This window comes from Anolis sagrei, chromosome 3, assembly GCF_037176765.1.
Source record: "Anolis sagrei isolate rAnoSag1 chromosome 3, rAnoSag1.mat, whole genome shotgun sequence".
NCBI lineage: Eukaryota > Metazoa > Chordata > Lepidosauria > Squamata > Dactyloidae > Anolis > Anolis sagrei.
Genome location: NC_090023.1, coordinates 198,669,816 through 198,694,538, shown reverse-complemented (window position 1 = coordinate 198,694,538; position 24,723 = coordinate 198,669,816). Strand labels below are relative to the sequence as shown.

General features: G+C 36.7%; 1 protein-coding gene across 1 annotated transcript in view; it reads right to left on the bottom strand.

Annotated features, from left to right (window-relative positions):
- CPXM2 (carboxypeptidase X, M14 family member 2) overlaps positions 1-24,723 on the bottom strand; it is a 92,314-nt gene that overhangs the window by 19,343 nt on the left and 48,248 nt on the right. Inside the window, exons 7-10 of the mRNA XM_060768595.2 lie at positions 24,534-24,622; positions 17,908-18,031; positions 11,481-11,677; positions 5,596-5,775 (exon numbers count right to left, since the gene is read on the bottom strand). Of these exons, the coding sequence (XP_060624578.2) occupies positions 5,596-5,775; positions 11,481-11,677; positions 17,908-18,031; positions 24,534-24,622 (590 nt within the window). The remainder of the gene's footprint in view (positions 1-5,595; positions 5,776-11,480; positions 11,678-17,907; positions 18,032-24,533; positions 24,623-24,723) is intronic.

The window sequence follows — 24,723 nt, the reverse complement described above, 5'->3', positions numbered from 1 at the left end:
CATGTGAGGAAGTCCTTAGCAGGACACATTTATCACAATCTTATAAAATGAAGGGGCAAAAATAATGCTGAAGATATTTTTTAACAAGTTGAGCCTTTTTTTTCTAGTATATCAAGGACTAGGAATCAGTCCCTGCAATAAGTAATGTGCTTTCCTGGGCTGCCGAATATTAGGAGCACTGCCAAGATTAATAGTAATGCTGGTTTAATTGTGTTGATCAAGATAATCATCTGCAATATCTAATTTTCATGTCTTCCATATTGTGGAAGAATGTGATTGTGTCATATAGCAATGGTTTATGTAGTACTGCTTCTGTTTGTTGACTGCAGGTGAATTAAAAGCAGTATATGATGCAATGTGACATGTAGAGAGCAAGACATAAATGAGAGTGAAGGAAAGTGCAAGATAAAATAAAACTAAGACATAATTGTTTCTAAAATGTGTTGCTCAGTATGAAACAAATTTCAGTGTGCCACCTTTGAACCTTTCTCAACTTTAAGAAGTGAGAAGTAGTTATGTTAGTATCCTTGTCTCTTTGAATGCTAACTGGGGAGGGATGCTGGTTTGGATTGGTCTCAGAGAGCTTTTGTTTTTGGTCTGGGTGAGTAGATATTACATGAAAAATGTAACCTACAAAAATAAAGTTGTTTATTTTTTGGCTGTGTGATGTGAATTTTCTCCTGAGTAAAGTTACTTTCTCTAATTAATTAGACGTCAAAGTCCAGCTGCAACTAAAAAGCCTACAGAAGGATAGCAAAGATGGTGCTGATGTAATTTCTCTAGGGAAATAATTCCAAAGCCTAGGAACACACACTGGGGAGACCTTCACCTTTGTTCCCACCAGATTGAGAAGTGCCTTCCTGGGAGATCTCAACATATGGCCAGGCTCATATGGAAGGATGCAATCCTTCAGATAACCTGGAGCTGAGCTATTTGGTAAAAATACATCAGCCAGTCACAAAGGGATTTCTTGATTCCTTCTTCCATTCCTTTCTATTATATACTGAACATGTACACCAGGCATGGGAGAACTTCGGCTCCCCAGGTGTATTGGACTTCAACTCCCACCTTTCCTAACAGCCAGTAAGCTGGCTGGGATTTCTGGAAGTTGAAGTTCAAAGTTTACTCATGCCTAATTACTTTTATATACTGTTATGTACTCTAAGGAAAGTACTACTTTTTTCAAGAATCAAAATGAAGATGCTAAAATAAGTCCACTTCCGAGCACAATTCAAAGTGCTGGTCCTGACCTATAAAGCCCTACACAGTTCCGGTCCAGTTTACTTGTCCAAACGTATCTCCCTCTATGACCCACTTCAGAGTTTATGATCATTGGGGGAGGCCCTGCTCTCGATCTCTCCATCCTCACAAGTGTGATTGCCGGGGATGAGAGACAGGCCTTCTCGGTGGTGACCCCCCCCCCCCCCCAGGTCTGTGGAATGCACTCCCCAGTGAAATCAGGGTGACTTCTTCTCTCCTCTCTTTCAGGAAAAAACTCAAGTCTTGGCTTTGGGACCAAGCATTCGAGCAGCTGTCGGGGCAGTATCTGTAATGACTAGTGAGAACTGTCAATTAAGAGACCTTGGACTGGAACTCTGGACTATGATTTCGATTTGCGGACTCAGACTTGGTTGTGTTAATATTTTAAGGGCCAATATTTTAATGTATTTTATTGCTTTTTAATGTATTTTTTATTGCTGTTGACTTGTTCATGTTAATTCTTGTGCTCTGTTTCTTTGTTGGCATCTAATGACTGCCAGTTGTAAGCCGTCCTGAGTCCCCCTTTGAGGGTTGAGAACGACGGGATACAAATGCTCTAAATAAATAAATCAATAAATATGGATTCAGCAGTATGGAAATAGTAGGGAAGGATTATTTATTCATGGGTATCTGAAGGGATCGGAAACTGAATAGTTTAAGGAATAGGCAAATGCTCATGCAATCACAATGTTCCCTGGGAAATATTTCTATCTACCAAGGGTTATTTCGGAAATAACTATTCTAGATATTAGAATATTTTGTGCAAACTAAGTATTGACTGGAGGTTATTTTCCTATATTTTTATTGCAATGTGTTGCATCTATTGTTGTTTGTTTAAAATGTGCCCAGAGCATTATACAAGAGTGAATCACACACCCATGTATATAAAAATAATTAAAATTTGAAAGACTACAACAAAGTAGAATTCACAGCCCAACACAAGAGCATAAAATCACAGAAATATATTCGATCTTTCTTTCGTATTTTTTTAAAAAGAAAATCCTATGGCAGAAAAAGAACACCTTTGCAGACAGAGATCAGAAAATTTACTAAAACTCTTGAATCCTTCAACCACTGCTAGCTTGGGGATTCTGAGAATTGCAATTCTAAAAAGGAAACGTTTTCAGGAAAGTATTTTCTTGAAGATGAAAGCTATTTACAGAGGTAGCTAAGCCGCTTGAGCATGTATTATGCAAAGTGTGCACTTTGATGATAAATATAACAATTAATATTCCAGAAAGTGTATGTGGTGTAATCCTCACCAGCATTAGAATTTGTGTAATGCTCACAAATACTCAAAGTCCATAACATCACATATCCAGCTGTTATACTTACAACACACTTGTTACAACAGTGTTACAACTTCATAAGGGAAATTATTCTTCTGTTTTTAAGAAATGTTAATCTGTGATTTTTTTTACTAAATTAATAATAGGGGTTATTATTATCCATATGATAGATGGTGAAACTGAAGATGACTAAGAATGACTTGCTTAATAGTAGCTGTTGGCTTCATAGATAGATAGAAATTTACTCTAGTTTTAGTCCAAACGTTTAAAAACATGTCCAGGAAGCGGCTATGCATCCCTAAATATGGTTACCACCTTGGATGGCCCATTGGCAGTTCAAATTAAAACCAGGAACACGTTCATGACTCCACTGACATGGAAATCACAAATCACAAACAACCTCAGGCACTTTGTAAGATTTGAACAGAGATTTCCACATTTATAGTCACATCACAATACTACCTCAAGACAGATATGACCAGAGCCTCAGACCCACATGAGCTACAACAGTAGAGTTGAGATCTTACATTGTGTTAACATAATCTTTCCTCTTGAAGTCAGCTGGTGATGGTCTTACATACCTTTTCTGGTGAATGCCAACAATGGGCATTGCAACCATCTGTATATCTGTGAATGAATACCCAATGAATCAAGTGGTACAATGACAGCACTTTTTGCCTTCATTGTACCACTTGTCATGCACCATCCAAGAACTCAAGGATGTAGCTATGAGAACATTGCTTCCCTGACTTTAAAACATGCCTTTTGTGAATTTTTTAAAGTTACCAAATGTTTAGCCTTGCAGGAATTTAAAAATTCAGTTGAGTAATTAGAGATATAGCATAGGCATTTGAAAAGAGTCAGCATGTGGTCGTGGTTTAAGAAGTTGGACTACAATTCTGGAAACAAAGGTTGGAAACCCCACTTGGCCATGGAAATCCACTGGGTGATTTTGGGCAAGTGACATGCTTTCGGCCTCAGATTTTTTTTAAAAATAAAACAAAACAAAACAGGAGACCAGGTGACCAAAAAAGGGAGATACAGCAGCTAGAAGAGTTTTAAGTCATAGCATTGAGTCACGGCAGTTAAAGTGGTGTCAAACTACATTAATTCTACAGTGTAGATGCCCCCACTGTTATGTACACAACTGTCACTGGCACCTGATAGAAGTACTCTATATAGCTGATTGTAAAGGACAGCCTTTCTCTTTCTCTATCAGTCATCATCCACACAGCAAAAATAGAGACACTGCTACACTTTTGCAGTCTAGCTTCCAAAGACTGCTGGATTTATGCTAATGTCTTTAGACTGCTGGGACTCTTACTAAAGAAGGTGGAATAGGAAACAGCTACAAAGAAAAAATACCAAATTAAATTAATGTATTATAAAAACTCTAGCTATGTTGTCTGAAGTAATACCCTGTAAGCAGGGTTTGTTTAAGTGCTTTCTCCTCATTTCACCTCAAGTTGGTTATGTTCAGTCACTGGAAAAAATGCTCAGCATCCATAGACAACAAGCAGAAATGCTGTAATTTTGTTGCATTAATTAACAATGCAATTTACACAACCCACATTGGCCTACTCATTTGTTACTTGGTTTATTATGTAAAATAGTCACTACCCCCTCCTCCTTCCCAGCAATGGAATTTTTTCAACCATACCTAACCCTTTTGACCATTTGGAAATCTCAGGATCTTAAAAGGTAAAAGGAAAGTCTAAATCCATGTTTTAGATTAATAGCTGAATTGTAGAATGCTTTTCAATGAGGTCAGCAGTAGTCTTATTCTCAACAAACTAGTTGGACGTAACTTTGATATTTTATTAATAGCATCATGATTACTAGATTTTTAATACAAGCTAAGTTCTGCTATTGAATTAGGAATATTTAATTCTCATTCTTATTGAATATTGCCATTGAAGGAATTTGGAAATTTTACAAGAGACTGTCTCTTCCAAAACTACTGTGCTTCTCTTTTGAGAAGAAAAACACACAAATTCAGCAAGCACAAAATAACTGGCTGATTGTTAACCAATATGTTGACATTTTATCCTTTGCTTCTAATCTTTACAGATCAAACATAGGTGCAATCATCACTAGTTTGGCAGTTATGACTTTCTATCATTTTGCTTCATATGTGCAAAACATCTTGTTCATTTTGGGAATGTCACCAAAGAAAAACCCTTTGTTTGATAAAACAGCCGTGCCCCTTCCTAGATTTGGGGGACCTGAAGATGGTAGTGCACACATTTGTAACCTCAAGGTTGTGCTTCTGCCATGGGCTTTACATTGGGCTATCTTTGTACTAAGTTTGAAAACTCCAGCTAGTTCAAAATACGGCAGGCTAGATTGGTTAAGGAACGTCCAGGACTAAGCACATTACACCCTAAAATCATTCTACTGGCTGCCATTTAGTTTCTGGGCAAAGAACAAGATGTTAGTTTAAAGTTTAAAGCCCTACATGGTTTGGGTCCAGGTTACCTGCAGGATCTCCTTCTCCTGTACAATTCACCCCGAACACTTAGGGGACACGTCTCCTGTAGACAGCCAGAACTCAACTGCCGACTGTCACCCAGAGGATCAGCTATTGGAATTAAAAACCATCTAAAGACCTATCTTTTCTGGCAGGCCTACCTAGCAGGTTTTAAGCATGAATTTTAAACTTGGGTCTTGTATTTAATCTCTGTTCTATTTTGATATTTATTTTATAAAAATACATATCTTTTATAGAACTATGTAAATTTATAGAATTTTTACAATATTTATATTTTTTGATTATGCTGTAACCCACCTCAGGCCACAAGGGGAAGTGGGTAAGAAATAAAATTATTATTATTATTATTATTATTATTATTATCAATCATAAAAGAGAGCAGCTTTTTGTCTTCTCATCCTTGAATGTGAGTACAAGACAAACAAGGATTTGTATTTGTTTATCTTTAAAACAAGCAAATTTTCATTCACATTTCATTCTGTTTCGCCTAATGAAATGAAGGACCACTTTCAGCCATTTCACACAGAGATAGTGTTCTGCTTCAGTTCTACTTACTGTAGCATTTTCAGATAGATACCATTCTGGAATTGGAATGTGATGATTTGGGACCTTTCTCTGAATCTTCCTTCGATCTTCAGCTTCCCAAAGCAAAGTATTCAAGTCAGGGAAGTTATTGTTGATATCAATGCCATCCTGAGTCCATCGACCTAAAGACCAGCCTCCTAATTCCGAACCCTGCAAGACAGTTCTCAAATTATTTGGCACATTCTTCCATGATAGCAACAACTGAACAGTTCTTCTAGTGTCAGCCTTAAGCCAGAATCCAACAGTATATTTTCACAGGACTCTATTGCTTCCAACAGCACAGGACTTTCCTTCCCCTTTCAGCCTTTGATGGGACTTAAACTATACTCCAGGTGGCTTCATGGCTTGCCAGAATACGTTTTAGGGCATTAAAAGAACTGTGGAAGGAAGAAAAAATCACACACATTCAATTCCACTTGTGGAAATGGAAAATCCAGTAGAAACACTCTTTATTTCTTAAAGAAAAAAATCCTTCCAGTGCATATGGAAAATGGCAGCATGTTCAATATCTTGGGAACAAACATGCATTTTCACACCCTCTCTCCCATTCATTTAAACAAAGGAACAAAAAATCACAATAAAATATGTATTTCTTCACAGACAAATACTTCCAATGTGTGAATAAGAACTGCACAGTTCTTATTCTCCCTGTTTCCATCCAACAGGGAGAACCTTGCAGGAATTATTTGTTCTTGCTTTCAGGGACAAGGAACACAAAGATTTACACCCCCAAGTACTAACCATTTACATTAAAATACCATTACAAGCTCTGTCAATTCAAGCATTACTTTTTACTGTTTTCATATCTGAACTTTCTCTCATGTTTGGCTATAATCAGATCATCAAGGGAGATCAACCAAAAGTGAGGAGAAAGGTTTTAATGGAATATTTAATTGGTATCTCATTATTCTTTCTAATCTTCCTAAAAGCATGCCTGTTGCTGTGACTCTAATTCAAGCACGGCTTTTTACAATCTTTATATCTGAAGTTTCTTCTGTATTTGCTATAGTAAGACTCACAAGGAAAATCATCCCAAAGAAGGAAAGATTCATGATTATGCTGCTGTTACTTAGATTTATTTCTTACTTTCTGCTAACAAAAAATAGGGAAGAATAACGCTAACATGCTGCATAGTTCCATAATTATTGTAGTTAAGCATTTTAACTACCCAACAGAATTCCAGTCTACTGAGTTTTTAAGGCACATTTTTCAATTTGAGTTTAATTGTGTGCAAAATTTGCATACAACTTTTGGAAAATGTTCAGGAAATATTTCTATGGAGAAATATTATTTACTTTGCCAAAAAGCCAACTATTTTCTGTGCAAATTGGTCAACTGTAGCAAAATAAACCCAGCTTTTTTACACAGATAACGCTGCTTCCTCTGTCAAACTTGCTGTTTTAGCAAGTGCAAATTGCTGAAAAAGCAGGGAAATAAAGAGATCAAACAACAGAAGTGGAATGAGCCTAGGCCAAATGTATTAATTGTTACCAATTTAACAGTTTCATGGTTGTTGTAAGCCAAATTTGGAGGATCAAATTTGATTTGGGAGTGGCTGAAATACTGGAAGGCTAGCAAGAGGGCAAAGACCCAGAAATCAATGCCAAGGATAGAGGATTCTTCCAATCCCCAGATTGTCTGATACTCGGAAGTTCAAAATTCCCATCCAACAACAAATGTATGTATAGGTGGATCACCATACTACAGCACCCCCTTCACCTGCTTAGGAATCCTATTTAAAATGACATTTTAAATGCCCTAAGCTAATTGTCCATATCTCCATGACAGTGTAGGATAAAAAAAATGAAGAAACCATAAAAAGGGGAAGGGGGAGTTTCTACCTGGCCTTGAAGCAACTACTACAAGTTGCACTGCGAAAGGAAATGGGAGGGTGATAGAGATGTGTGACTGTCCTATAGAAGCATACAAAACCACGCCTCATCACACCATGGCCTGACCAACTATCAAGAAAAATTATGGTCTGGCTTCACACCTAGATACCAGCAAATGAATTTCCCACACAACCACTGCTTTATGGTGTGGTAAATGGGCTTGTGCACGGAATTAGTCTGGAATGATGATGATTTTTACCACTTCAGCTTTTTTTCTTGTCAGGGTTTTTAACACTTTCTCAAATATTCTCAAATATTATTTCCAACCCTATACAAGATGTTGTTTAATGGGTGGATGGAAGCTTTACGTAGGGCTGGATTCCCCTCTGCAGATCATATTTTGTATAGCACTTGCTTGCAGTGCCAGCTGGAAGCATATGACTATGGGTGTGGCTGAATGAATAATAAAACTCAATAACATTCTGGCAAGATGTGAACTAATATCATAATTAATTAATGGAAATAAACAATGCAGTTAAATTGAAAAGAAAGCAAAAGGATATTCTACTGCAATAAAACCATGGCTGTAAATATATAGCTTGTGTTATTAACTTAATTGCAACACGAAGAGAAAAACATTCAATAGCACTTGATTGCAAGAACTTGTAAAATGGCACTTTCTTTACTGCTACCTATAGTCATGCTTTTAACCAGAAAAATACTGTTGAAGCATGAAAAGGTTGGTGGTTTGATTAAGTCAGAAACAATAATGTCAATTAAGGTTGAAGTAAGTTTGAGTGTTCGACTAGCACGCCAGAAAATTAGATTTTGAAACTCTATTCAGGTATGGAAACCCATTGAGTGTTTTTGGGCAAGTCACTCTCAGCTTTCAGAAGAAGATAGTGCAAATGCCCTCTACATCTTGCAAAAAAAAAAAAAGAGCTTGTGATTGTGTCACTTCAGTGTTGCAACAAGTCAGAAACAACTAGTAGAAACACAGTAAGACATTTGTATTGTGCTGTGAAATTTTTTATCATTACATTAGAAATTCTGAACAAATAAAATCACAAAAATGCTGCATTCTAATTAATTCAGTATATTAAATTAATATAAAAAGTATCCATGTATGTTTTATGTCATCTGTGAAATACTTCCAAATGCTAAGCATTGCAGTACCAAATTTTCCCTGACATATTAAGTACTACAGCAATTTCTAACTGAGATAATTATATACTATTGAATTCTGATAGTCACTGCTTGTCACTCAACAAAACCTGACCAGAATTCACTACGCCACTGATGAATGTGACTTCTGCATGAGGAATTATTGGGGGTTGATATCTCCCTGCAATGGTCCACAGCAAGTAAAGCTTAGGTGGCAAAAAAAACCAGCTGGGAGACAAGTTCCAACTGGCAACTGTCTCTTTGGACAAGGAGAGGGTGTGACTACACAAGTTCCAGAACATGGAGCCTCACTAGGAAATTTCAGTGGTCAGAAAGCAGATGAATAGTTGGTTGGGATTCCAAAACACAGTTATGCTAAGGGGAGAGTTTTGGAAACACAAAGAACTGAGGAAATATATGGATGACCTGGCATAGTTAAAAGGTTCTGGTGTTATATCTATCTCTATGTTAACAAAAAAATATGAATTTAGAAAAGCAAGTTCAGTTGATGGATGGAATGGTTTTCAAAACAGGTAACAAAGTTATGTATTTGAATGCTGCTAAGATGAATGTAGACTGTTGATTCAAAACAATTATCTTGTGATATGGACTGATAATTAGGAGGATATTTTAGACTGAGACAGACTAAATTTGATATTTCTAGGGAAATTTCTGAGTGGATATATGCTGTACTACTTAAACAATGGCTGTCGGGGGAGGGGGAGGAGTCAAGAGTTAAATACAATATGAAGAACAAGTTAAAGAATGCAGGTTAGAATTGATTAAGAATTTTAACAATAACATATGGATGGCTTATTGGAAAAAAAGTGTTCAAAAGGAATGCGATTTAGTTTGTGTTATGACTTTAAAGAAACTTTCTGTAAATCGCAATTCTATCCACATATGCATTGTTTTGATAAGATATTAGAATTCTTGTTTAGAATGTGTAAATATATTTTATTATTAAGGTTAAAAGTAAAGGTTTCTCCTTGACATTAAGTCTAGTTGTGTCCTACTTTGGGGGATTATTTATTTATTTACAGCATTTTTATCCCGCCTTTCTCAGCCTGGAGGCAACTCAAGGTGGTGTACAGATTGGCAACAATTTGATGCCACGACATACATACATACATACATACTGGGAAGATGTGAACACAACGATGGACAGGGTATAGGGATTTTATCTTTGAAGATCCCCACCGCTATCACCAATTGCGAGGAGGTGCTTGTGTGTTGCTGAGGTTGGCAATGGCAGACCCTAATAATGGAGGTATTTTACCTCAGGGACTTTTTAATCTCACCGCTGCCACCAATTGTACATATGTGGATGTTATGGAGGGAATTTACCTCTGGCCTCAATTGTGTAGAAGACTATATTATGGAGGAGGCCAATTCTTATTTGTAAATTAAGGTAACTGCCACCAACGTGAGGTATTTGAGGTACCACCGATGAGATTTGGCTCTACAGACGCAGATTAGTTGAGATGAAACGGTTTTCAACAAAAGATAACAAGTTTATTGTGTACAAAGCTTATGGTTGCAGGCTGTTAAATAACTTATGGAACTTTGAATATCATGTGGTTTATAATACAGTCCACTATTCCAGATAACACAGCTTGTAGCTAACTTTCACTGAGGTGAAGCTCAGTTAAAACACAAACATAATAACAATGACTTCTGCACACATACCAATTAAAAACATTTGATATAATGTAATTGTGCTCATCTCCATTTTTAAGTCGAAGAATCGGTGTTGTCCGTAAACGCCTCCAAGGTCATGTAGCTGGCATGACTGCATGAAGTGCCATTACCTTTCCCCCAAATGGTACCTAGTAATCTATTCACATTTGCAAGTTTTTGAATTACAAGGTTGGCAGAAGCTGGGGCTAACAGTGCGAACTCACCCCACTCCCCAATTCGAACTGCCAACCTTTCAGTCAGCAAGTTCAGCAGCTTAGCAGTTTAACCTGCTACGCCACTGAGGGTTCCATATATTTTATTATATGGTCTGTTTAATTTTTGTGGGGGAAAGGGTAACGTGAAGGTGTAAAGCATAATAAATTAAAATTAGAGTTGTATATTTTTTGAATTATGGAGATATAATTAGAAAAGAGGTATCAAAGATCAGCATATTATATGAACATGGAGGCAAAACTGAAGAATTATAATGGAGGAATGGCTGTTGAAGCTCCTGAATTTAATATAAAAGGCCAAGTTGTTCTGTTCTGCTGTATGTCACATAAGATTTTCTGCTGTATAGTCTTTCAGTTAATGCCAAATGAATGCCAACTTTATTTTACAACCAGATGACCCAGCACACAATTGGGTTGTTTCCAACCTTTGGACTGGAGAACAGAGTGGTTTCCATCAGACCTATGATTGAAATCCAGGTTCGAGAAGGATATTGACAAGCAGGAGCATGGTTTAGGTAAGCTTGACCAAGATGATCAAAGATTTTATAAAGAACACCTCTCAGAGTTGGCATGGTTAGCTTAAAGAATGGAAGAATGAGACATGACAAAAATAGCTATCTTTAAATAGCTGAAGGGATGCAACACAGAAGTTGCAACAAGCTTGCTTTCCACCAGTCTAGAGACTAGAATAAAAAAAACACAATTATATGAATGATCAGTTCTGATGTTAGATTATACAAAACTTTAAGATTTACAAGCTTCTTTCTTATATCACAAATTGACCTAAAACAAGTCAATTAATTATTTAATTGTATGAACACATGTTGTCAGTTCTTTTAAATGAGTTTCTCTTGTATCAATTGACTAATCAATTAATTATGTAATATATGAACATCAATTCTTATAACTGACTACTGTAATAAAGTGAAATGACAAGCTTCCTTACCACTTCATAGGCCTTCTCATATCCATCAGGGTTGATTGAAGGAAGAAGATGAATTCGGGTATCCTCAACAAGACGCACAATACGTGGATTTCTAGCCAGGTATTCCTGGCACATAAACTGCATTAAGAAAAGCAGCAGCTCACGTCCAAGCACCTCATTCCCATGAGCTCCTGCCATATATCGAAATTCTGGTTCACCTGTTCAAAAACAAAGAAGGGTGAGATCGGACTAGCACAAGCCTTGGAAATAACACATTATAAATAACAATGCATACGAAAATAACTGAACATTTGAAGAAAAGTCTTTTCATAAAATGTCTCAACAAAGCATTTTTAAATAATGAAAAAAAGTCACAAGTAAGTACTTCTTTTATAGAGGAAAGAAAAAAAATACCAGTCATTTTTTTCCTCTAGGTAAGAAGTGATACTCACTTGTGACTTTTTCTCATTATTTCAAGGAAGTGAAGATGATCTATTGAGGCATTTTGAAGAGACTCCTGTTCAAATGCTTAGTCAATTTCTTATCTTGATTTTCAAGCATAATTTTAAAAGCATGAGCAGCAAGAGTTCCATAGGAAGTTTTCTAACATGCTACTATTTTTTGTTTAAATAATTCTTCAAACATCGGACTAGCACACTGAAAAAATGAATTCAACATTTTAATATTTATCCTGATCATCATTGTCACAATTTATTTGTATTATGCCATATGCTGACTGTACATGGTGCCTTACAAGGAAATGAACAAAAAAACTATCCCCTGCTACTGAGTCTAAATATTTAATTAATAGAATGTAATGCAAATATTTTAATCTGGCTCTAAAACAAAACAAAACTGCCAAATGGCAGTAAAATGAATTTTTTGAAACTCTTCAGTACCATACAATAGGATAGCAATTAGGTGCTAAAACCCAGTGGGCTTCTACCATGTCAGGTTTCCAAAGAAAGTATCTCCTTTCATGAAGGATGCCAATGTCTGCTTATTTCATACTCACTCAAAAAAAACAAACGAATAAAAACTCCATAACTTCTCACCATTTCATTTTTAATTATTTTTATGTATTGGAGCTTGTTAGCAAAAAGTCTTGGACATTGTGTTTGGAGCAGATAACACTGGCACCCCACTGCACAAAAAACCCCAACATGCAAAATCTCATGGTGGTTAACCGGTTTTTGATGGTGTGTCTCAACATGACTAAAAATCCTTTCTCCAATAATAAGAAAATCTGCAAACATTTTTAACAATTTTATATTGAGATGAAGGACATTTGTGATCTGAACTAAGTCTGGGCCAAAATGCAACTACTTTTTCTCTTGAAAACAACTATTGCATGTGGATCACGACACCCCTCCCGCTGACAGAACCAAAGATGACATGATACTGAGCTGGGAAGAAAATGGCCACAACTTGTTTATTGATTACAGGAATAAAGGGGTTGGCTGCCAGGCATGGATTCTGGATCAAGATTGATCAACCTACTGCTGACCAATATTGCCACACACTTCAGGGTGCCAACGGTACAATACCAGTCTGTGTTACTTGGCATCCCTGGGAACCACCAGACATTCCCCCGCTTCCACTGGGGGAGGGGGGAAGGAAGTCAAATCCAGGGCCCATGCCACACACCAACTGAAGTTGTGACAAGCTAACAATAACCAAACAATGGTAACAATATCACAACACCAAACAGGCATGCAGGGTGGGTGGGATGGTAAGCTGAAGCAGGCACAGTGCCTGCATGTGCCCAATGCAACCCTTTAAGGGGCTACTGGGTGAAGGCAGAGACTGGCCCTGGCCAATCCTGCCATGCAGGGGGCTTCTGGGAAGAAGAAGCCCCCTGCCCACCAGCATGGCCAGCAGGAGAACACCCCCACCCCCCCGCCCCCGGCCACAACAGGTCTTGCCCAGTAAGTCGACCAATGCATTTAGTTTGCTATTGGTTTTCTCATGGGAATGGGATTTCACTGAAATATTCAGAACAACAGTTACCATTTATCCCACTTAATCTACCAAGGTGGTAACGTGTTCTTTTTTTTTCTTTTCTTTTTTTCATTTTCTGACATTTTAAATCCTCACTATGAGACTGGAATGAGGTAGAGACACACTGAATAGAACAGTTTGCTTAGACACAGATTTCTACTGATTTTGGTTTAAGTTAAATGTGTACAAAACATTTTGAACCATGTTCCAAAATATACTGACATAAGATAAGATAAAAAGAACAAGTGTGATGTACAAAGTTCAGAAACTGTGCTTGTTCTTTATAAGTGAGGTTGTATGTCATAGACTCCTGTTGCTCTATTGCTACTACTTCATGTTTTTGTAGATTTTTTACATTAAGTGGGTTTAATTGTTTCTTCAGTGTGTGGAACTCTGGACAACCAAGACAGAATCCACTCAGCAGAACTGTGTCTTTAAACAAACCGTTCCATCTGCTATCAGATTTTGTTCATAAATTTTAAATGTTGAAAAGAAATCCCTTTCTGTGGTTCAAGGCTATTTCTGCAGGTTCTCATTTGCTGATGATATTGGCTACTTAAGGTATTCCAGAAATTATTTCCAACAGGGAGCTGTAGGGTAAACCAGGTTATTGTAGGGTAAACCAGGTTAATCCAGTTTATCCCCATGTTAAGGAAATTTGGGGAATACTGCAGTGTTTAACTGAAACTCTGCAACAACACTGCAGTTTGTGCACAATGTGGACAGCACAACCAAGTATGATATGAACTATGTGCTGTCGCTATCCCCTTTCCTTAGTGCTCATCAGCACAAGGAAAAGAGGATGGATTGGACTTGTGTTGTCATCTTGCTGCTGGGTGACCTCAGAGCTCCATGAGAATGCCTAGCCATCACAGTGCTGATATCAGTGGAGGACCCCCCCCCCCCTTTCCCCAGTTGCGCAGACACACCTGCTGATGCCAGCATTGGGGTGCTAGCAATAGCCAGGTGTTCTAATGGAGCTCTGCACCTGTCTAGCAGTGGCAATGTTGGCAGGGACATTAAAGTGATGGTCTAGCCAGGCCAAAGTTGCCCCTGTCTGTCTGGCTTAAACATGTAGACTCTGCCCAGCCACTGCTGCAAATTTAAGACAGAGTGTGTGGTCGCCACTGAGACCTCAGTGACCACTCCGGAGCATTTCTGTTTCAGACTGACCCCACAATAAACAGTCAGTGTAGATGAGCCCCTGGAAGGGCAACAAGTGCAAAGCGACAAAAAGAAACTGTACCACTAGTACTCCTTTTAAAATTAAAGACAAAAGGCAGGGAATCCCTGAGCATCATACATCGTCGTAATTTAAGTAGAATCATCCCCTCCATCCCCAGTTTCTGTTTCCTTCCCAAAATCTTTTGCTTCATTTTGGCCCCATTAACTAAAAAGTGGTTCTCAGAATAGTTGGCATACTGTTTCTTGAATAGCAAGAGGTTTTTACCAGAGCTACCCCTTTGTTATGCCTGCCCACTGTTCATTCTGACCAACAAAGATGGAAAATTCAGTGAGTCACTGCAGCATCTAAAACAGCCTCAACAAGATTTTCATTGTCTACACTGGGAAGCAGAAGATTCAATCTTTGCTTCTTTCTCATACCACATGGCACCAAGTCAGTGAATGGAATCAATGTTTTTGTCTCTCTAATTTATGCTCAGTTGATAATGAATTACTGACTAAAACACTATAAATTCTGTCCCATCTTGATGTATCCTTTACAAAACTAAGAATTGTATCCTCCTAGAACAAAGATTACAAACATTCAGGAAAAATTTATTTTTCAAATATTAAAGTAAGTGTACTTCATTGGTCTCCAAAATAGTCAATAATACTATAATGTGACTATCAACAATCCATCACAATCAATTCCTTTTAATTTACCTACAAGACGTGTTGTATTGCCAGAATATTTTACACAACACAATTTGTTGTGGGCAACTAATTTATATTCTCCCAGCAAAATGTTACTTTAAGTGCTATTAAAATCTGTACCAAAATAAACATATTATATTCAAATATTTATAATATGCATAAGTATCTGTGATTATCCTAAACCATGAACCAAATTTATTCAAAAATATAAAAATATGTTTGTGCATGTAGCATTTCTTTTAAAAGATCCCTCACTCCATAATACAAATCAAGGAAATTGGTTATTAAACATCCTTCTCTCTCCAGCATAGTACCCAAGCTTTATATTAGTTGGCAGTTACATTAAAAATCTCTGTTCTATCAAAAGCAAATTTCAAACCAAAGTATAGATCTACTGTCACAGCCATATATTATGGGTGGTTATGAGGGTCACAGTTCATTATCACAACTCTGATGGATAAAGTAGGTTCCATATCTTATACTTAGAAAATGACGCAAAAGATGGCTTTAAGGATGGTCTGTGCTAGTTTTGAGATAGAAGGCATTAAGAAATGCCTTATTTATAGAACTCTAAAGTTTGACAAATGATTTCTAGCAGTTTGACAGGCACTGTCTGCCCCCGTATGCTTGGCTGGAGTTAAAGTTTGCAGCCTTATTTCTTTATACAGCATCTTCTGGAAACTTTGTTAAATTAGATCAGGAACAATGTTTAGTCAGTACTCAGAACTCTGTTCTATTAATATATAATTACTCCGCATGTTTTTTTTAAATTAAAACTTATTCCCAGCTCTATTGATGTACTGTTTGTCAGCTTGGTGCTTCTAACATAAACACTAACTTAAGTTGTATGGTAGTTTCCATTCTATGGATTTCAAGAGGTGTCCAGCTGCTCTGTGAGTGGGATTACACTGGATTGGTTTCAATTAGGGAGCACTGCTAATAAGGACAAACTGATGGGGCAAATAAAGAGGACAACCTGATTTCTTGCTCCTTGCCCCTATTGGCTGGTTGTCCAACAATAGAATGCAATTCAGTCTCAAATGCAACACATAATTACTGCATATATCGGGGGTGGGGGGGGGGGTGTGGGATTTCAATCCTGATTAAAAGAAGCAGTAGTTAGACCACTGCAAAAAAACAAAAAAGCTCTCTGTAGATCCCCTAGACTTCAGTAACTACAGACCAGTGTCTAACCTTCCCTTTTGGGGCAAGGTGATTGAGAAGGCAGTTGACCTCCAATTTCAGACAGTCTTGGATGATACACACTTCACTGACTCATTTCAAACTTGTGTCAGAGCAGGACATCGAGCTGACACTGCTATGGTCACCTTAGTGAATGATCTCCATCTTAATACTTTCCTTGGACTTTAGTAACTACTGAAAATGAAAATATCTTAACACAGCATGTTGAACTAAAAAAGCGAACTTTTTTTGTTATGCTAATCTTTTATTTTAGCTCGAAGAGGGAATAGCTGGCGCAGACAAGATATGGACCTCTTTTACCTCCCATGACAGAACCACAAGTCATGTTGGAAAGAACCATACTGATTTCTACCCAAAATACATTTTGGTATTTTTAACATCCTTAATCCTGAAGGCTATAAGAAGTTATCTTATTTGCCTTTCTAGACTTGAGTTTACCAGACCTTTTAAGTCAATAAATAGCTGGTGTAGGATCTGAGTTCATTTGAGACTGTGGTATAATGAGAGGGGTTTTAAGAAAAGCTTTTCCCCACATTATCATTTAGATAGATAGATAGATAGATAGATAGATAGATAGATAGATAGGCAGACAGATAGACAGATAAAGTCAGACAGATAAGATAGTTGGGTTTTTTAAAGTCCTTCCACCTGCCATTGGTGAAAAATGGCATAAAATACATCAGTATGATTTTCATACACATAGCTGCAATGAGTAGAGCTGTCTTCCGATCAGAGCTTCCCAAACATTTCATGTTGGTGACAAAACATTTTTGGACATCTTTTCATGACACAGTAATTCTGTTTTACTAGCATCCTGGAGATTAAACCAACACCTTATAAGAGATATTGACACACATATAAACCGTAATAATAAAATGTATGGGGGACACAACCTATCTCATGAAAACCTTTCATTTATATTTTTAAAAATATATGGTTTATTGCTTATTTCACATAGACTCATTAGGTTTGCATGACACACTGAGGTCAACACACAAACATGTCATGACACACAGTTTGGAAATCTCTGCTTTAGATTAATAGAAGATATCAGGGAAGAGGACTTTTCTATCAACATTTGTTCAATTTTATTAATTGCAAAAGAAGACTATATAATTAGCACCCAGGAATTGTATCCTACTCTTTGGGTGGTTTCTATCTATATTCTTGTTCTCTTTTTCTAATTAGAAAAGTACCATCAGAATCCCACCCACATACAGTATATTCATACCATGATTGCTATTGGCATATGCCCTCATTGACAGCTGCTGTAGCCAAGTAGAATATTAACATTTTAAATTATTAAACTACTGCTACTACGAGAAAAATCAGCTAGATCCTAATTTTATCAGAATATAATTCTAACCAACTTCGTGTTCTCCTGGATTGTCCGAGATTTCAACAGCATACAGCTTTAGCCCTTGGTGACTCTTTCCAATATTGTAAATCCTTGTGATATTTGGACACATCTCATTCACCACTTTCATCAGCTGTGAAAAAGAAGGAATGATAGTTATTTATAAAAAGTGACAAGTGGAGAGACAAATACAGGCTTTTGCCTCAGTGCATGTTAACAACTATTTTTGTTTTGGTTAAGCATAAAACCAATGGTTTTTTTTAAAAAAAAAAAACAAACCCCTAAATAATGGTAAACTGTTAATCTGCATTTGTTAAAATGGTGTTGGATTTTTTCAAGAATTCTTTATTCTGCATATTTTACATTGTTTAATTTTAGAAGCATCAAAATACAAGGTGCACATTAAGTAATGGGAAATGTTAATTCTCTGTTAAAGCTGCAGTCACAGTTAATAAAAACCAGAAGGCTTATAAATCATATCCAGAGAAAATTTGTGAATAGATTGTTATGAGTTTTATGCAGCATTTTTTCCTTCTGTTAGCAACTTGGCAAAAAACTGCATAAATTTCCTAAAACAATCCATTAGATTCAATCTCAATTTGCATAGTGCCTATGGCTACCAAAGGCAGATGATGCCAGATCTAAGCCAGTTCCAGCTTTTCAGAAGACTGTTGCTTTGGGGCCTATTTTACGTTATTTCTCTTCCATATTGTCTATGGCCTTTGCCACAAATTATTCATCTTTTTGTAGGTTTAATTTTAAAATTCTTGCTTTCTCTTTAAAAAAAACCCCAATATTATTTTATTACTGTATTATTGTTCTTGTTATTATTCTTATTCTTTTACCTTTTCCTAACTGGAATTCAAGGCAATTTACACCTTTAAAAGATTACGGATGAAACATTCACAAAATGACATTAAAACTGAATTTAGATAAGAGCATGCACTCTAAAAAAATTAAGAACATCTGATCATTGCCTGTTCATTGGCTATTGCACAAAGATCTTTTAATGGTGTGGCTGCATTATCATTATTATTTTGTTTCAAATGTTTAAAATTATTGTTTTTAATAGAACTGTTTATTTGCTTTTAAATTTTTGTACTACAAACTTTTTTATCTTTATTATATTTAACTCAATGTTGCAATAATGTTGGAAAATAATTAAAATAAATTACTATCATCATCTTCATCATCACTGCTGTCACAAAAATATAATGTGCATATTTGATAAACGTGGATTTGATATGTGTGGGTATGAATGGAACTGGATGAGAGCTAATAATTTTGAAGACACCATTCTAAAAGATTAAAGCCTGCAATGACTAAATCATTTACTACCTGCTTGTTAAACTGTAATTAAAACCTGCTAATAAGAACCGAAAAGGTAAACTGCTGACACTGATAAGAACTGTGACAGTTATAAGAAATGCTTACATCTGTTTACATCTGTCAATATTTGCTGACCAGAAACCGGATTAACTCTAAGAGAAATTACCTGTTTACATTAGTCAAAGACAAAGCTCTTTTTCAAGTCAAACTCAGAACACAATGGTTCATTACCTGAAGACAAACATCAAGAACTGAAGACTCAAGATAATTTGAAATAGGACAATTATTTACTACATTAGCAGAATATTCCTATAAAAGACTCAATCTAATAATTCTCAAATTGTGCCAGAGCAGAAGAGTACAGCCCACCCACTATGTTCTGCTCCATTGGGAAGAAGAGAGCTAGTGTATCATGGAGAGTGCTAGATCTGCTATGGGAAAGCAGGATTCTGGATACTTGCTCCTTTTCTCAAGGGAAGAGGAGGGAGTGCGTTTGGAGTCATGATACATTTGCAGGGAGTGAAGTTCTGCTGTATGGAAAACAGGGATCTGGTCCTTGGCATTTTGGCATTTTAGAAATCTTTCGGCATGATGGAAGTTTTGGAACTATGCGTTGGCAGGCTGCAGGAAAGCAGGGTCTGGCCTAGCAGGTTTTCTTCTCCAAGGAGAGAGAAAAGGATATGGTAATATTTGAATGCATGAGGATGGATTAATGTTCATATGCGTGTGAATACTGAGTAAAAATTAATTGCCCTTTGTTTGTTTGTTAGCCAAATGTAACTGTCAGTTGTTTGTGACTTCAATGTAGTTACATAGAATCTGTATGTCTGTATGTGCAATGTAGTTCTTTGTCTAAATGTTGTTCTGTAAAAGTTCTGATACCCTTTCTTTTACTGGAAAATTGCAATGCTTTAACGTTACTGAAAAGTTATTCACAACACTGCTGCAACTTTCAGATTTGTTGCCCAGACTGACTCCTTAGTAATTCAGTCCTTTGTCCTTCTGAGAAGATAGTCCTACAATAAAATTTTGTACTGTGCTCCTTTTCCAGATTCCTCAGTGACAGTAGAAAGTTGAAACTATTTTGAATCTTATTTCTAGGTGTGATTGTTCCAAAGACTAGAATCTTATATCATTCAGAGAGATTTTTTAAAAATTCATTATTATTATTATTATTATTATTATTAAACATTATTTATACCCCACCATCATCTCCCCTCAGGGACTCGGGGTGGCTAACATGAGGCCAAGCCTAATAAATACAATAAACAAAATAAAATACATACAGCAGATAATAATTGAAATAAGTACAAACAATAAAAGAAGGGGAAAATCACAAAATGGGATAAGACACAGGGTATGAGTGCAATAAAAGTTAAAACAAGGGTTAAACAAAGTGGGCTGGGCCCAATACAAGGATAAAATCAGGGGAAATGGGTGAGATAGGGGAGATCGGGTAAGTAGTTTATCTGGTGGGAGATATGGATGGGACAAACTATGGGGTTTATTTCCCGCTAGGGGATAAGATAAAACGTATTGAGAGGACAAGTTTATGCTGGGAATGGTCATGAAATGGGGATTTGTTGCTCATTCATCAAAAGCAAGTCAGAACAGCCAAGTTTTCAAGCTTTTCCTAAAGGCTGACACGGTGGGTGCCATCTAGCCTTTCACATTTGTGGATTTAACTATTGCAGATTTAATTATTCATAGATTTGATATCTATGGTATCTCAAGGAATTTCTAATGCTCCATCTAAGCTGGCATACAATGCCATGTGAAATGGCATTATATGATCAGTGTAAACTTCATATAATGCAGTGTAGATGGAACCCATTTGCTCTAGTGCTGTGCAACTATATGGTCATTTTCTGAAATATAGCTGACAGCTCACTGGTTTTCTCCTATCCAAATACTATCAAAGGCAGACATCATTTAGCTTCTAGAATCATACAAGTCTGGTATCTTAAGTATATTTAGACAGAATCTATAGGTGCATAGTAGTCAAACTGACTCAATGTTCTGCATTTCAAAATTTGGATTATCAGTGACAGCCATTAGTATGTGTATGTCCATTGCAATGCCAAATGTGGATCCCAGATAACATGATTTCCAATACACATACAACAGTATGTGCTTCAGATTTCAATGTTTTGTAATAAATATGGAAATGCTGCAGGGAGCCTGATGTGATGGAGACCATGCTGCAAATGGAGTTAGGCAGTATTGTCTCATTCCCGAGTATTCAAAAGACTGATTGAATAAAACTTGCCTGTCTGGGGAATGAAGTATACAGATATGCCAAGATTGAAAAAGAAGAAATCACGGTGTCTTTTTACATGTGGATTGTTTTGGGGTTTTTTTTGTCATGTCAGGAGTGACTTGAGAAACTGCAAGTCACTTCTGGTGTGAGAGAATTGGCCGTCTGGAAGGACGTTGCCCAGAGGACACCCGGATCCTAGTGGGAGGCTTCGCTCATGTCCCCGCATGAGGAGCTGGAGCTGATAGAGGGAGGTCATCCGCGCTCTCCTTGGATTTGAACCTGCGACCTATCCTGCCGGCACAGCGGTTTAACCCACTGTGCCACTGGTGCATGTGGTTATTTGATGTTTATTTGGATGGTCTCACAGACATGTTTTAATAAGGAGAAAGAGGAAGCAATATTGGAGAAGGAAATAGAGGAATTATATCATGGCAGCAGAGAGAGGAAAAATGATGTTAGCCCAACAAATAATGGCCAGTATTTGATATTATAGTTATAGATTATAGAATCAGAGATCTGCAATTGTTTCATGTTTACTAATCCAACATATCACATTCCACCTTAACAGCCAGGAACCCCTCATCCATTTTAAAAACTAATGTTGACTTGAGTAAAGTAGATCCATTCAGCTGGCAATGGGAAAACAAGGAAAATAATATGTGTTTACCCCTCCTACCAGCAAATCAACCTGCAGCCATCAATACGAGGGCCCTTACCATTACTTATATTATTAAGATAATATTTAGTTGCCTCTCTTTAATTAAGCAGCTAATCTAGGATTCTGGCAATCATTTTAAAGGCCTACTCTAAATTAATTTGAGGTATATGTATTAGCCTTTTAATGTGCATGTGTGCATGTATGAGTATGGGCATACTCATACATGCTAACAATTTATCCAATCCCACTACAGATATTTCTTAGATTTGTTAAATCACATTTGGGCTGTGTAGAATCCTTATCATTGAAAATGAACAACTGAACACTGCTCAATGTCACGATTTCAATAATGTTCCCAAATCACTCCGTGATCAGAGAAGCAGAGGATATTAGAGACCATGATGAAGGATTGAGCTCTCTACTGACCAGTTAAAGCTATTGTCATCATTTTATCACATCTCTTTTTCATCCCTATATAAGATCAGAGGAAATAATTTTCTCCTGCTTTAAGCATTTTGTTTCCCCCAGATATATTCCAAACCTGACCAACCTGTCTTTGCACAATTAGGACCTAAATTCATTTAACTTTATTGTTCTTGACACTAATTATGCCAATTGAGTTTCTACTCGTCTAATCTGTCTGCTGGAAATATAGGCCATGAAATCTCTTGTGAGCACACTGTGTGACTCAGTACACAATTGCTCAATAAAAAATGAATGATGACTCACTCAGTATAAACACACTGAAGATTCAGCACACTCAAAATGATTCACATACTTCATGTCCAAATGTATTATCTTTATATATGTGAAGGATAAGATAGAGAGGAAATATCTTTAGCACATTTTACACCTACACCTATGGTGATATAAATCTAGCCATTTTCCTGCTGTGAGATTGAAGCTAAAGGAATATAATTATAGCTGGTAGTTCTAAATTTAGACCAGCAAGGATTAATGCTCATGTAAATCTTGGCCATTTGTGTGGCACAAACCTTCTGTTTCCAGTCTCACTACCTGTCATCTCAGAATGAAATATTGCTCCTATTTACAGTATAAAATTATGGCTACAGAAATGTAAGACAGGAAATTTTCTGAAGGGCACCTAATATATTCCATACAGTAACCCAGTTTACACCATACCGCATTGTCACTGCCCTGCAAGCAGAGAAAATAGATGGAAAATCTTTTTGTTTCTGTTTCAGATTATTTTTGCATTTATATTTTTACACATTAGTCTTTTGCTTCCCAACTCATGAGCATTGAGTTTTTTAAAAATTGAACATTTAAATAGTTTATTGGCATTTGCAACCCTCCCACACACACCCCCCCCCCCAATATAGAAAGGGCTACAGTAACACACACCATAGCTGAGAGGGAAGGGGTCAATTTCTAACCAGATCATGATTCTGTGTGGATATGACTGAACACCAGTAAATTACCTCTCTTCCAGTCCAAGCATACTATAAAATTGCATTGGAGGACCTAGAGATCCTAAAAAAGTTCTCTCCAGGAATTTGCTAAGCTCTCCGACATAACTCTATGACACTTTCAAGGGGAAGCATACTATAGAATCACTCGGAGAACCTAGAAAATGCCCAGAGAGACTATTTCCACCCCAGGCACAGATGAGTGAATCCACAGATACGGGTTATGTGGTTACAGAGACCTTGTAGAATTTTCTTTCAAAATATGCCCATCAAAGCATATTTTGGTCTTCTTTAAAATTGGGAATTATAACTTTTAAAAACTGTGAAATTAGCTAGATGATTAACTTTTAATTTGCGTATCAGGGTTGCAGACTGGATCAGTTTGCATTGAATTCACAAAGATGAAATTCTTTAAGCCCCCTTGGGAAAGAACAACTAAGGATCTTTAATCCAAAATCTGCTTGATGGAGAATGGGATTTCAGGGAAATTTGATCCAGGACAGCATAATTATCACCTATCTGCATGAGCCAAATTCAATAGGTATAAATATTTTCAGTATGAAAAGCTGTTGAACAAAATAAACCTTTTTTAAAAGCAACGGAAAGACAAATTCATTATCACCATGATAGCTAACAGGGCATCAACCCCAAATTTTTGAGAACTACATGCTGATATTTCTGTATTAGTATGGATGAATCAGGAGGGTTCATTTATGAAACTGGGATTTCAGTAGGATAAAAGATTTGGCAGAAGTTGATGTCAGGAGGAGGAATTTAAATTTTATATTATGAATACAAGAGAGTTTCTTTTGTCTTTTGAAAGTTCACCCATGGCTTTAAAAATCACAGGTGAACATTTTTTGCAGCTTTCACAATCCTTTCTTATAAAAGTCAGTATGCATACATAATTCTCCTTTCATATAAGTCCTCACCCAAAATTCTGCTCTTTGTGTCCTACCTGCCTCATTTCTTTGTAGTTGTGATGTTTAAAATCAAGGTTGTCTGTTGTTGTCATTTCATTTCTTCTGTGATAATAATTATTTGGGTCTGTAGTAAAAATAAAAGACATTTTTCATGAGGATATAGAAAAACTATACGGTGATGGAATAAAAATTTTAAAAGTTGATTTCATGGTTATTAGCCTGCCC